The sequence below is a fragment of the Pseudochaenichthys georgianus genome, chromosome 20 (assembly GCF_902827115.2).
Source record: "Pseudochaenichthys georgianus chromosome 20, fPseGeo1.2, whole genome shotgun sequence".
In the NCBI taxonomy this organism is placed as follows: Eukaryota; Metazoa; Chordata; class Actinopteri; order Perciformes; family Channichthyidae; genus Pseudochaenichthys; species Pseudochaenichthys georgianus.
In genome coordinates, this window is record NC_047522.1 from 5,128,283 (window position 1) to 5,143,872 (window position 15,590).

At 41.7% G+C, this 15,590-nt stretch overlaps 1 protein-coding gene across 2 annotated transcripts; it reads right to left on the minus strand.

Annotated features, from left to right (window-relative positions):
• Window positions 1-77: 77 nt before the first annotated feature.
• On the minus strand, window positions 78-15,117 carry nsmaf (neutral sphingomyelinase (N-SMase) activation associated factor). 2 transcript variants are annotated; one of them, XM_034108717.1, is made up of 31 exons: window positions 14,999-15,117; window positions 14,068-14,154; window positions 12,898-12,976; window positions 11,512-11,573; window positions 11,106-11,142; window positions 10,939-10,989; window positions 10,495-10,566; window positions 10,287-10,334; window positions 10,109-10,161; window positions 9,856-9,985; window positions 9,698-9,769; window positions 9,501-9,609; window positions 8,983-9,159; window positions 7,565-7,644; window positions 7,187-7,277; window positions 6,593-6,656; window positions 6,274-6,325; window positions 5,995-6,115; window positions 4,319-4,450; window positions 4,195-4,237; window positions 3,945-4,111; window positions 3,563-3,674; window positions 3,210-3,268; window positions 2,668-2,735; window positions 2,516-2,583; window positions 2,311-2,434; window positions 2,039-2,122; window positions 1,735-1,885; window positions 1,143-1,245; window positions 808-917; window positions 78-686 (listed from the first exon to the last, which is right to left on the minus strand). In XM_034108717.1, exons 1-31 carry the CDS (start codon window positions 15,034-15,036, stop codon window positions 592-594), a joined length of 2,739 nt encoding a protein of 912 aa, XP_033964608.1. In that variant the 5' UTR covers window positions 15,037-15,117; the 3' UTR covers window positions 78-591. The 2 variants fall into 2 exon arrangements, with proteins under 2 accessions (XP_033964608.1, XP_071062985.1); XM_071206884.1 differs by having other exon boundaries at window positions 4,195-4,450.
• Between the last annotated feature and the right edge of the window lie 473 nt (window positions 15,118-15,590).

Consider the following 15,590-nt stretch of genomic DNA (forward strand, 5'->3'; position numbering starts at 1 on the left):
GCTCCCTCCCTGTTTTCCCTTTGTAGTCATTCGGTTTCTGGAGTGACTTTGTATTAGCAGAAATAGCTGAACAGGGAAAGTGTTTCTACAATTTATACTTCCATCAAATAAGTTAAAGGAATATGACAACACAGTTTAGCTGGTCACAAAACCTTAAGGGACTCCCGGATTACAAAGAGACCTGTAACATTAGAGAAGTATTAGCAGACAGCGTTGATTGAATGATGATAACACCTGAGCCGCCGCATGAAGCATCAATTGACATTTAAGGTCCATGATTTCTAATTTAAAGCTACAAAAACAGTGGAAGAGGATGCAGACCAAATAATACATTTAAAAAAAAATATCCTGCTCTCATGCACAATACTGCAACTGGACATTCTCTTGATAAGCAGAAGCGACTGAATGACCTTTTGTTTGGTTTAGCATTAAGAGAGAACTGCTCTGTGGTACTGGACGTGTTCAGCTCCTCAACAGTTTAGCGAGTCTCTGTTTGAAGTCAGATAGTCATGTCGTCTGAAGGACACTTGGCCGGTTTAGTCCAGAAAGGTTTTTATCTCCTCAGCAGATGGATTGTGAAGAAAGCGTCCTTTAACTCTGGAGCTTCCAGAAGACGATCTGTCTGTCCTCCCCGCCGGTGATCACCGTGGAGCACAGCTTGCTCATCCACATGGCCGTGACGGCACCTTTTACAGGAGGAACATCACATGCATAAGTACACAGAAAATACCTACTTATTTTACGTCACATTACATTAGAGCTATTGGTACAAATCATGCACATAGACATTTAACCAGGTAGCTGTACCTGAGTGTGCGGGGATCCTCTTGGTGACTGTGTTGCTGAGCAGGTCCCACAGCAGGAGGTCACCTGACCCCCCCCCACAGAGCACAGAGTTCCCGTCCCAGCAGAAGCACCTGAACCCACAGCAAGAACTCCTTTTGAGCTGCAGCATATATCATGTTCTTATTTCAATGGGCTACAGTTGTTAAGAGCTTACACCCAGGCTAGGCAACGTAGAGACTAATTAAACGTAATATACATACGAAGAGAACATAAACTTATTTAAATACAAATATATGAAACAAATACTCAGTTGCGTACGACTCCGAGGCGCTGAAATCTGCCTGTCCTGCTCTTACCTCTGCTCCTCCTCAGCTTTCACAGACGATATCACCATTCCTGTCTGGACGTCAGTGACCTTCATACAGGAGTCAGCGCCGACACTCAGGACGTGTCTGCTGTCTGAGGACACAGAGATCCAAGTCATCACTTTAGACATGGTTTGTAGGTGACTCATGAGTGTTGATTTGGGATGTATAGATCTTTGTCCTATTTTCAACACACTATACTATGCCGTTTTTTATTCTTCACATTTTCGACATGACGTTATTTCTCCAATTTCTGACATGCTATACTACAGTATTCAGTTTTATTGTATGGCGACATTTCCTATGTGGAAAAAAATGCAGAAAACAAACCGTTTAGTATGTCGATAAGAATGACAAAAACGATACTATGCCTTTTTTCCATATTTTCATCAAATACTATGTCGTTTGTTGCACATTTTTGACATACTATACTATTACGTTTTATTGTATGTGGAAATAAGGCACGGTATAGTGTGTAGAAACCAGGCATAGTTTAGTTACAAATGACAGAAAAGCCATAATATAGCGTGTGGAAAAAATATCTTATCTCTGGTGAAAATCAGCGAGCTGGTGTAACACCCACCTGGACTGAAGGCCGTGTGGTGGATGGTCCCCGTGTGGCAGTGGACCTGCTGCAGGGCGGTGTAGCTGCTGGTGTCCCAGAGGCTGACCGCCCCGTCTTTACAGCCCGACACCAGCAGGGTGCCCGCTGGATTCAGACCAATGGTGTTCACCTGCAGGGAGACACACGTGCATGTTTTGAGTGCTCTGCTGCCTTTCAGTGTTTGGACTTTGATCCCAACACGTTTCAGTTCCTCTTTATGAACGACATCGATAATAAATAATAAACTTGTGCTTCAAAATGCAGTGTAAGCGTCCACACTCACCCCAGCCTCATGTTCCAACTCGGCCAGTAACTCAAACGGGGATCTCTTGTGATTGGACGAGCTATCAGAAGGGCACTGCCAGACCTGTGAAACAAACGGAAATGGTCACCTCTCTCTTAGACACAAACACAACACAAAAGGAATTCATGCACATTGCTGTCATGTTGTATTACTGCCATTCTTCCCCGACTCTCAATCTTTCTGAGATTTCTGTTGCCTGATGAATCCATTGCTTTATAAACAGCATCACCTCAATAAAGCACTTGTTGTACCTTGACGGTGGAGTCCCAGGACGCCGTGTACAGCCGCTCATCAAACCAACACATCTCACTGACAGCGTCGTCATGGCCCATCAGAGTGTCCTGCCGCCTGCCGTATGGGATGGAGTAGAAATAACTAAGGGAAGAGAGACATATGGATCAGTGTGTGGCCATGCAGATCCTGTTGATATCATTTGTCCTTGGATATTATACATACACATTGTTGTCCCAGGAAGAACACACCACAGTTTTACCATCAGCCAGCATGAGACATGACGATAATGCCTGAAAGAAAGCCACATCGTTTATTGTTCAGAGTTCAAAATGATTAGAGAGATGGTGAAGAGTAAATACAGCTGCATACTGTACCATGTTAGAGAAGGACATGCTTCTTTGGAAGTCCTTCAACTCTTTGGAAAACATTTTAAGGGTTGAGTCTGGAACAAAGAGTCACACAGCTGAGTATTGCAGAGCACAACCGTTTGTTTCCCCACCAATGAGAACAAAACTCATTGTTATTTTTGAACCAATCTGCCATTTGTTCTCCCTTTCTACTTGTACAAACTACTTGGATTAACTCATTCAACCGTTAAGTGTTGTCTTATCCCCTGTGAGGTACTTCTCACTGTGATGACATCATTTTGCACCATAATGGAGGAACCCCAACGGGCCACTAGAGGGAGAAGAGGCCATACATTGAGCAGATATGAAACCACTTCCCACAATGCCACTCAAACGACTCCATTATGAAACTCAGGGATGATGTTACCCGTTTAAAATTACACAAACTAGTTATTTGTTACCGAGTTAAATCTTAAACCATTATGGATCGGAATTTAACAGGTTAAACTAAACTGAAGAACAGTATTTTGGTCCTTTTTGCAACTCTGTGATCGATATATTCTCCTGACCTTGGGATGTGGAGAATATAGCTGCTCCGTCCCGGGTCACAGCGATGCCGCTCACAGCCCTGCACAGGACACGGAAAGACTCAATTACACGAGAAAGGGCATACGTATCCAGAAGGAAATGTGCAGGGGGGGGTAACATAACGGTCACACTAGTACATTTAGCAAAGATGTATTCAAGCAGAAATCTGTCCTCGACTCGCACTCCTCGACAAATGTCTTCACAAATATTTGTGTCATTATTTTCTGCAGCTGCCGACCCGATACTAGCTTTGCACGCCACGCACTTCCTCTTGTTTGAACCAGAGCTTTTCTCAGTTATATGTGCAGTTCAACCTTGATGCCTCCTGACTTACTCTTTATGGATCTTGTGGCTGGAGATGGGTTTCAGATTTCCGATGTTCGCCCAGGATAACCTCCTGCTCTCCTCCGTCAGGTCTTCAAAGGACGAGTCCTCGCTCTGAGAGGCTGCCGCAGGGACAAAGTGGACATATCAATGCCTGGTGGTGGATGCAGCTCATGCCAGTTTACCATTATGCAACTAATCACTGGAAATAAATTAAATCAGCAGCAGATTATTTCATTATTTCTGACAAGGAAATGATCTAGGTCAGTTGAAAATGAATCACCCTCTGTGTGGACACACTACATGTTATTATTAAACACATTGTCTATAATTTAAGTGCTTTAATGACATAGTTCACAGTCTTTAAGTTTGTGTGTGATCATCTATCGCACCTGGAGACAGGTCGCTGACAGGTGAGTTGCTGCTGGGGCTTCGGGTCATGTTGTGAAACCGGGGGGTGATCCTCTGAGGGTGAGGGGTGGTGAACAGCTGCTTGGGCGTCTGGCCGAACTCCAGGATCTGTGTCAGCATGGCGATCCTCTGGTCAGGGTCCTCGATGCTTCAGAGAAATGGAGAGTTAGATCAAAGAAATAATGACAAATATCTTTAATAATAATCATGCGCGAGTGGTTTTCCATGTACCTGTCACAGTCCACACCTCCTTCATAGGTCAGAGGGTGAAACACTGAAAAACAAAGGGATGAATGTGAGCTTTTTCCACGTCTGGTTGGTTTGATTTGAAAGAAACAGCTGCAGGTCTCTTCACCATTATGGGCTGCGAGAGCTTCACTGCCTCTCTGCTTGAAGCCGAACACCAGGTCGATCCACTCGTGAAGGTGCTCCGACACGTACTGACTCTCCAGCGCTGTGTTGTGCTTCTGGAGGAAATCACTGGTATCTGGAGGCAAACGGGACACGGTGAGAGTGGGGGTTTTAACATTTGGTAAAACAACAGAGACAAGAGTATACCATAATGTTGTCAGCGGGTGTAACAGAGATTACATGCACACCATGGCCCTTTCTCATTTCACTAATTTCCCCTCCTCGACTCCTCGGTCCTCCGGTAGTGACCCGGAAATTGATTTCAGCACGCCATTTTGAATGACATCTAATTTCTCTAAATGCACTTCGAGGATCGAGAATCGAGGAGGCTCTCTGGAGGAGCTATAATCGAGTATACACGGATCCTCCGCGGATGTATTTCCGGCAACAGTGATGTTTAAAAGAGTCGTGACGCACGGCCGGACTTATCTCAGCCAATGACAGCTCTGCATGCGTCCCCTGGATATCATTTTATTATCTGCTTTCCGTTTACAGTGAGAACAGCTGTGAGGTCCGTGCAGAGAGCAGAGCAGTGTGTAAAATATATATCTCTCAGTATAACAGGCCAACATTACTCTATTTGCTTTAGTTTAGTAGATATCTACAAACAAAGAGTCCATATTTTTCTAAAAACATTTAGTGCTTCACATAATAAAATACACAACAGCTGTAGCCTGATATATATAATATGCTTTAGGAACCGTGTAGGTGTGTGTTGTACAGTGTGTAGGTGTGTGTTGTACAGTGTGCAGGTGTGTGTTGTACAGTGTGCAGGTGTGTGTTGTACAGTGTGTAGGTGCGTGTTGTACAGTGTGTAGGTGCGTGTTGTACAGTGTGTAGGTGTGTGTTGTACAGTGTGTAGGTGCGTGTTGTACAGTGTGTAGGTGTGTGTTGTACAGTGTGTAGGTGTGTGTTGTAGGCCTGTAGGCCCAAAGATGTGTGTGTGTGCGTGCATAGATGCGGACAGACAGGTCTCAGTTGGTTTGGTGTGCTATGCTTACTTTCAATACTTGTAAATACAAAGTTTGGCCCGTAATTTAATTTCCTCATTGTAGCGACCAGAGGTATATATCCAGTCTCTGATTGTGTTACATTATTTTGAGAGTGCTCTCATACTTGTTTGATTCTGAAATTGTATATATTTATATAAATATATAAATATATAGTGTGTGTGTGTGTGTGTGTGTGTGTGTGTGTGTGTGTGTGTGTGTGTGTGTGTGTGTGTGTGTGTGTGTGTGTGTGTGTGTGTGTGTGTGTGTGTGTGTGTGTGTGTGTGTGTGTGTGTGTGTGTGTGTGTGTCCGCATCTGTAGCCTGTTATTGTCTCATTATACCGCACTGTGAATGATATAATAATATAATATAAGTTGTCATGAACACATCTGTCCATCAGACAGCTGCTGCTGTGCCTCCTGTCATCATTAATGGACATCTCTTTAAGATGACCGCTCAGAGGAGAGGAGTTCTCATTTCTCTAAACGCCTGCTGCTTCCACTCCTCTCTCCTCGGTTCCCCTCCTCCGCTCGCATCTGCTGTGGGCGGGACTAAGACACGAGGATAGGAGTCGAGGAGGGGAATTAGAGAAATGAGAAAGGGCCCATGAACAGATGTGAGGAAGTTACCTGAGGCCCAGGGCGGGACAACAACATCCCCGACCAGGCTCCCGTTCTGTCTCCTCCCCAAACCAAGATTACGTTTGTTTTCCAGGAAGCTGCAGTCATTCCCATAAAACTCTGGAATCAACTGCAAACAGGAAGAACATTCATCCAAAAACATCCAACTAATTCTTAGACAGAAACCACTATGGTGTCTTGGTGAACACAACAACCCATAAACTCTTAACTTCTAGAAAGATATGTGTTCATATGGCAGTAGTGACATTCACACAAGTCATGTTTCACCTCTTTGAAGTCTGTTGCCCCGTCTAAGCAGTTTTTCCACGTATCACCTATGCTGTAAGAAATCCATGAGGGTCAGTTAATACAAAATCACACTCAAATGAAAAATGTATGCAGTGTTATTATTTACAGACTAAACATAAATAGTATACTCGTACTACAATGTGTTTGTACAGTTTCAGGAAATATCTTTCTCTATATTTTAGTGTAACATTGTTCCAGATTGTCATTATTCCAAAACCAATAAATGAGGGGAAAAATACACAGGCTTGATGTTTAGATGATATCCGACATGTCATGGTTTTCAGAGTGGAGTAGATACCTATTGAACATGCGATCTGGGTGGTCGTAGCGGCCGTTCTGGAGACACAGCATGTGCTCCGGAGCTGAGGGGCAGAACACAGAAACACCGATGGCATTTCAAGTCAACCGTTTCCACGTCTTAAAAAAGATGTTCATTAGAAATTACCAAAGCTCTTTTTGTGTAATTGTTTTTTAGATACCTGCAGAAATACATAGTTAACAGCTGTCGTGAAAGAGGCTCAATAGAGATGAAAATAACCCAAGAAAAGGCAATGTAACGTATTATTTATTGTCGTTTCGTTTGTCTTGGTCTACAGGGATTTTTCTACAGCCCAAAACAATGCGAGATAAAAAAAGGGGCTGCTGGATGAATCAGAATATCTAATAGTATTAGGTTTGAAACATATCGTTTTTGAAGCATAAAGAAGTATTTGAGGTTTACATGTTGGTCAATGAACTGACAGGCTTTGCACCTCAGTCTATAACAAACAGAGACGGTATATTACAGAACAGACAAGCGTTGTTGAGCAGTGGTGCATACACACACTGAATGGAAGCTGTGAATATAGAGTTTCATATACACTGTAGCTCTAAAGATGGAGGTGTGACGTACCGACTCGGACCAGGTAGAAAAGGACGTAGCCTGGAGACGAGTAGTGACTGCCGAACATGAAGCGGGGCTCAGGCATGCCTCTGTATCGAGACTGTGGACGAGACAACTCTGTTACTGATGCCAAATACACCCCGACATCTGCTACCAAGCAATCTCAGTTTTCCTTTGCGATATCCATATTTTAAATGAGGCATTAATTGGGGTATAACCGGATCCTTTTTATGCAAATGAGCCTCATTGAAAAAACAGTACAACTCACAAATGTGTCACAAACAGTTACAGCCACATTTGTAGCACCTTCACTAAATGTACGATGTTTCCCCATCTATAGTACGTTGAATACATTCCATAGAAGTCAAAGAAACAGCAGAGACCCACCAGCAGTCGGTCTAGTCGCTCTTTGTTCAGAGCTCCCACAGGTTTGCTCAGGTCCCTGAATGTGGCCTCGTTGGTCAGATCTGGGAAATAGAGAGAGAGTATAAGCAGGGATGCAACCTCATCAGGTATGAAAAAGGTGACAAGGATCCGAGCCCCCCGACCCCACGGAATATCGGCTTTAAAATGAGGAATGACAGGATGTTAGCACAGCAGTCGGAACAACTAAAGCAGCAGTTAATAATAACAGAAAGGCTAAAGAGTCACATCTAATAGAAATATATAAAAGCATTTATTTTAATTGTGTAGCAGTCAGTTTATAATTTTTGCAGCACTGTTGAGCATTTTGGAAATGTATTTCCATGCCTCTGTTCAAGGCTTAGTCTGGCTTATCTGTATAGCCACTGGTGTAAAGAAACTAAGTTCATAAACTCAAGTACTATACTTGGGTACAATTTTGAGATACTTGTACTTTATTTAAGTATTTCAATGTTTTGCTACTTTGTTCTTCTTCTCCTCTACAGTTCAGAGGTACATGGTGTACTTTGACTCCACTACATGTATTTAATCCCTTTAGTTACTTTACAGATGTGGATGAATGATGTGAAATGAAATCTAACCAAGTGTTAAATCAGACTTTAGTTCCACCTGGAGTAAATCCACAAGCTACCCTGCAGTATACAAAGTCATTCAAACTAGCTGCACATTTACCAGCTTTGAGAACACTTTCATGATCAATCATTATAATACATATCATATATATTATTCTGAAATGGACCAATCTGCACAATGACTACTTTTACTGTCGCTACTTTAACTATATTTTAATGATAATAATACTTTTCTACTTTGACTTGAGGGACATTTTGAATGCAGTACTTTTCACCAGCGGTCAGTCTGTGCCACAGTGACTCCGTACCGCACAGTTAATATTAACGAACGCACCCGTAGGTAATGTAGCTGCTAAAGCTTGACCATCATCGCGGAGCAGCAGAGCAGCGGAGCCTTATTATACATCCATGAGCAGAGCCGACAGGCAGGAAGACTCGAGCACACAGCTCGATATATAAAATATATAAAAAAAGAACACCATGCGTGTCATGATGGCACATAACAGCTCGCAGCCGCCGATTACTCCGGGTCCCAGACCCCCCCCCATACCCCAAACATATTTTTATTGCAGATCTACATGAATCTCACAAACGACATCTTTTGGATTCAAAACGGCGAATTTCGCCGAAAGGTGACAAGTTTGCATCCCTGATAAGCCACGGATGTATGTATTAATATGGATGATTATAGCTTAATATCAATCCGTTATGACAACTTGATGATAAATACAGTAATCCTTGAAGCTGGTTGCTTACTGAGCATGATCACTACAGTAATATGTGTTGTTATTCATGAATCAGTTGACCCACCTAACTGGGGGCTGGAGTAGTCTGCGAGGACCCAGGGGAAGACGGGGTACTGAGAGAGGTCGTTGCAGCTGCGGTCAGCCAGGTTGTTGAGGTGGAGCAGATACTGGTAGTTGCTCAGGTGGCCGCGCTGCCACTGCAGCATGTAGCTCTCTGCCGTGTGCTCCGTCACATGGTTCTCTGAGCGAGGAGCAGGAGCAGGAGGAGGAGGAGGAGGAGGAGGAGGAGGAGGAGGAGGAGGAGGAGGAGGAGGAGGAGGAGGAGGAGGAGGAGGAGAACAGCAATGTTAGAATGCATGTGTTTTGGGCTTTTACCAATAAACGCCAATATTTGTCATCATTGCATTTGCATCATAAAAGAGAGTTTTTAGAGAGCCTTTTTTAGGCCAGTATAGCTGAAATGAAAGATGTTTGATGATAGGAACACAGACAGTCACATTTCCACCTTCTTGTTTTACACAAGACCGTGTAGGAACTAGAGGTACTTTGCCACTGATTCAGTCCTGGGTTGAGTTCTCTCACCCAGGAAAGTAGCGATGTAGTAGTAGATCTCATCTCTGTCAGCCGTCTTGTAAAACTTCAGGTAGATGTCGGAGCAGAAGTCATCCTCACTACAGAATACCTCCAGACCCTGGGTGAGAAGAGATGCACACACACATGAGGATTCAAATGATTTCATCCATATTATTCATTTACCAACTCCTCCCAGTTGTACGCACCAGAGGTCTGAGTGTATGCCGTCTCTTGTAAATCCTCCTCACTCTGTTGAGTCTGATCTGAATGACCTGCTCCTGGAATGACACGTCATATAAACATGATGTTATGACCTCAGCTCAATAAAAGCTCTCAGCATGTCCACTCAGATGTGGCGTCTCACCGGATATCCATTGAGAGGCTGGAAGTAGAGGCTTCCATCCGTTATGCAGACGTGGCCGGGGTTGGACACCAGAGGCAGGACCATCTGCACGGCACACTCCATGTGAGGCTTCTCTGCCATGCTCTGAAAGCTTCACATCAGTCCCAACAGTTCATCACCCAGCCGCATACTCCAACAGACACTTCTTAATCATTATATCTCATTGCAAAGTGTGATGTAACAGACAGCGATATGTGAATCAAAGCGAACATACCAGTTTTTGTCAAAAGAAGACCTCGCCAGGCGTGATTGTAAAATGGCGGCAATCTAGAAATACACAAGAACTGTGTGTTTGATCATGAAAGACTGTATGAAAGTTACCATTACAAATATGTGTAGACTTGAGAGGCCCACTGTGTGTGTGCTTGAACTTTCCGTATTGATTGACTCACCATCGCAGTCTGGTCTCCAAGCTTCTCGAGACAGGACGCCCTGTGGAGCTGCAAAATGCATCAGAGTGTAAATTAGCAGCAGTAACAATAGTACAGCTCTGTTTATTAAGGCAAACACACTGCCCGGTTCCCATGACTCGGAGATATTATTGGATGTAAATGTACCTCCCAATCCTAGAGCCACAATTATGGAGGAAACGCTACGTACCTGAAGAAATGTCTGAACCACATCTTCTGTTTTACTCCAGTCTTCCAACTGGAACGTCACTTTCTTTGCCCCCTGCCAAAGTGATGAGAGAAGTGTTTCAATTTCATCTCTGAGCCTTTTCTGTTTGATCTGGTCAACTTATTGCCATGTTTCCGTTTGAGTGAGAGAATCAGCATGAGATCAGCACTTGATGACACATCACTATAGTCTTCAGATGGCTGAGGTCAACATTTGATCTGAGGCTGTGAAAACTCATATGTGACTGACAGTATTCTGAAAACTACTCCACCGGCAAAAACAGAGTATACCATAACATGTGCACAGACTTGCAGATTTGCGTGGATGCATTTTCACACTACAAACAAACGGACACATAAAGAGGAAAGTCCAGTCTGTGCAAACTGCTCCTGGCATTTAAACAACGTTATATATTCACTGACTCACCCTTTCATTTCTGTAAGGTGCTATGACATTGCTCTCCTTGATGTAGATAGCCTGAAATGAAAGTGTAAATGTTTATACTTTGTGAAGCTGTCATGACAAATATTCATTTATCTTTGTCCTTATTTATCACATTTGGTCAGCTGTGTTACATTTGAACGATGACCTACCTGTACACATGAAATAGAGATGACAGATGGTCTCGGACTATGAGGAAAACACAACATACACAATAAGTCATTACTTTACTTTCCTTTTTTTAAAGGGAAAGTTCCAACCAAAACTAAATCCCAAATTTAAAAAGTGAAATTTACATTTTGGCAACATAGAATGACTTCTAGCAAATGTGTACCAAACTTAACTTTCTGGGTTTGTCATCCAGACTTCAGGTACATAGTTTGTTCTAAATGATCAAATATAGGTTGCTCATTTATTTGTAAATGTTGGTTTTAGAGTTGGTTTCCAAGTGTTGTTCCTAGTTTAACATTTGCATTCCCTTTTTAAAGTTACCGGACCAGTTCAACCAACTGAATCAACATCAGTGTGTTGACAGTGCTACAGAAGAAGAACACTCACTCATTGAAAGGGTTGCTCTCTCTCTCCACAAACTCTATCTTCTTACAGTCGCGAAGAGGAATCTGCAGAATCAGAGACAAGTCATTATGTATTCACTTTTAATCACAACCTGTTTACTGCCTCTTTTGCAAAGCAGACGCACAATGAAGAATATAACCTCCATGCAAAACATGCAAATGGAATAAAGTGTGGGCAAAACTGGCTGTGATATGAATAGAGCATGAATTTCAGTATGTTGAACAGGGGCGTTTCCTGGACCTGGAAACATCCGGGGCTTAGCCCACAGGGGCGGCGCCAGAGATTTTCTTTTGGGGGTGCTGCGGGTAGCTTGACGTTTCATAGAGGGTGCTCAAACATGTAGGGTTTCCCATTAGGGTACCGGGCGCTACAGTGGAATTTTCTACTGAAACACTCCCCACACAAACACACACACACCGCACACCCGCGACTGTTACAATGAAGGCTCGATAATCAGCTCACGGTATATAGGTATAAGCAGGGGTAAAGTGCTATTTTTATAAGTGGGAGTGGACCTAACATCCTCCAGGGGGGTCCGGCGGCATGCTCCCCCGGGAAGATTTTTTTTTTTACAATATTGAAGTTAAAAGCATCAATCTGGTGCACTTTGAGAGCAAATTTAAGAGATGTATGGATACATATCTCAACACCCATTTGAAACAGAACTGTAAGCAGATTAACTTTTTGGATATTTTACAAATCACTCCCCTTTTAAACTGTATTCTTGTTTTACTGTCATATAGGCAAGTTTAAGCAAGTTTATTTATATAGCACCTTTCAACACAAGGCCATTCAAAGTGCTTTACAAAAAATGAAAGACATTAAGAAAATGGCATTTCAAATCAGTCATTAAAATGAAAAGATAGTAAAATAAACATTAAAAGAAAAAATACATGGATAAAAGTTACAGTGTAGTTTAAGATGTGAATAGTTCAATTAAAAGCAGCGACAAAAAGAAAAGTCTTTAGTCTGGATTTAAAAGTAGTCAAGAGTTGCAGCGGACCTGCAGGTTTCTGGGAGTTTGTTCCAGATATTTGGAGCATAATAACTAAATGTTCCATGTTTAGTTCTGACTCTGGGGACAGAAAGCTGACCAGTCCCTGAAGACCTGAGAGATCTGGAAATATATATATATTTCATAACTGTTTTTCATTTATTCTCTTATTTTTTGTATAACTATAATGATCATATGAAGGTGTGCCTTGGAAATAATCTTTTACATAATAATTGCATTCAATGAACACTGGAAATTACAATCCTGCCGTCCTCTCTATTGTCCTGATGAGGTTCAGGTAAAGCACGGTTAATGTATTATTATATTATTGAGGGAGAGTTGTCCGGGGCTACAGAAAAACTGTTGAAACAAACCTTTAAAATTGGCTCTGAAACATCCTCTGGATCAAATATGACAGATCTGGAGCAGACCTTGAACGAGCCTCTGACTTTTCTGAAAGGACAATAGCTACATGTTAGCTTGTTAGCACTTTTAGCCACTTTAGTTAAATGATAAGACAACATTTATACTTTAAGCACTGCAGTAAAGAATCCTTCAAATATAACCCATGAATACACATGTTTCAGAAGAAGCACTTTGTGTTGAAAAGTGGTGGGGATATAAGTACTTGGATAAAATAAACATTATTAAATGTGCTGCAACACATTCGATTTTATTTGATTTTGATTTGATTTGATTTGATATACTTTATTAATCCCCGTGGGGAAATTGTTTCTCTGCATTTGACCCATCCTAGTGTTAGGAGCAGTGGGCAGCCATTTTGAACAGCGCCCGGGGAGCAGTGTAGGGAACGGTGCCTTGCTCAGGGACACCTCGGTAGCACTTGGTCTTGCCGGGACTTGAACTGGTGACCTTCCAGTTGCCAAGCCAAGTCCCTATCGATTTCTCCACCACCGTAGGCAGCGTAACGGGAATTGCTATGAGGTCAAAGTAGGTTATGAGGCTGCATCAATAGAGCATTCACTGGGTAACTACAGCGTTGGCAATGGTGTAAAATACAGCGTGCTGACTGGTACAAATTGGCATTATTATCACAGTAACATTTAATAATTTGTCATAAAAGACAAACCACTGCTTTTCACATAAAAACAGTTCCTTCACATTATTGGAAACGTATTATACGACAATTAAACTAATATGTCTGCATAGTCTTCTTCTGAGTGTCTGGTGACTTTTCTTCAGTTTGCTCAAGACATTATAAAAGGATAAGATGTTGTTTGAACAGCTGCTCCTAACAAAACCGCCACAAGCTTTAAAGGATTTGACTTAATATTAGTACAGGCAAAAAACTGACAAATAAATAAAGTTCTACAAACATAGCTAACAGGATATGATGTATTATCTTGTTCCAACCACTATTAGGATTTGCATCACAACATGGTGATGAAGATGATCACATATTACAGGAAGGTTGACATAAAAAGAAACTGGCGAACCGACAGAGAAACCACATTCATATAGTCACATATTGTTAGGTGATTGATGTTACTAGAAGATACAGCATATTAGAGACTATGAATTACCTCTCCTTCTCTGAACAGGTTGTCACGTGGTATGCAGTGTGCTGTTCAAAATAATATTCCTCCAAATCCAACAACAGGAGGGAAAATCTAGAGGAAAACAACAATATTTCAATGTCAAATAACAGGAATCTACTGTAAAAGGCAGCTGGAGTGTTAACCCACCACTATACAAAAATCTATAGGGGACAATACAACCACAACTCATTCTGGAAATCTGAAAAGTTGTTTGAGTGAATGTTTAATGCAAACAGTTATTCACTTCAGCTGAAACAGTGGACGCTTAATTCTTCTTCCTGACAAAGTAAAGCCACAGTAAAGTGCATTGAGTCTGGAAATCCAATGCCTCCCTCTAGATCAGAACCACTTTGAAAATGAGTTTAAAGCTCTTAAGAGATGCTCTTGTGGTAAATGTGAAACATATATAGGGTCTAAGAAGTCATGAAGGATTTGAACAATCAATAAGACTTTTCCCATATGTTCACAATGGCCACTATAATGTATGTTATGCACTGGTGGATATAATATATCTCTGTGGAGATATTCATATCAGTTGAATATATATATTGTTGCTCCTTTCAGGTCACAACTAGCTTCGTGAGGATTCATCTTTAAGGTCATATGGAGTCAAAATAAGTTGTATGTGTTCAGTTGAAGGAGACATTGGACATATAACGGTTTGGTATGAAAACACTGTTATTAATTGTGTTATCAAAAGCACAGACTGAACTCCTGCTGCTAAGCGAGGCCGCTCATGTGGTCTTCAATAAAGAAAGTGCATCACACAGCTGACAGTGAAGCGCTCATTAGCGGAGTGGCCCAGCCTGGCAAATGAGACTCAGCCACAGCCGAGAGAAACACCGGACTAAGCCTACAGAATGACCTACACTTTCTGAAATAATGCTATGCCAACAGCAGGAGAAGCAGCACAAACCTTTCTTTAGTTCGTTCTTTCCTCTTTAAAAAAGCCATGACTGCACACCATCCTTTAAAGAAGTAAAGAGACACCGAGCAGTCTGGTCTGTTCACATCTCTGTCAACACGGAAACTTGCTGGATACCACGTGACTTGCATGAGACAAACGATACCATAACAATAAAAAGGAGAGGCTCCACTCCGACTATATTTTGGGATACCATAACGAATTAACAACATTTAACCGAGATACCTTATCAAAAATAAACAAATGGCATGATAATGTTTTTATGTATTTTTACCCTGCATTTAAGGATTTTTTACGGGTTTTATTTAAGAAATTACCGTTAAAATTGGCCCATGAATCTTTGAAAAGTGTAGCAGTGATTTTACATTAATCTACTACATTTAAATACCCAGAATGAATTAAACTAACTAAAATTAGCCTGATTTCAACATTCAATACATTCAATTATTTACCATTCCTTTAAATGTATAAATGTATGCAGTGGTATTTTTAATGTATTAGACATACAATGTGGAGTCTGTTTGTCTTCCGTATTCATTAAATACTTTCTAATTGCAGATGACTGACATTTTACATTAAATAT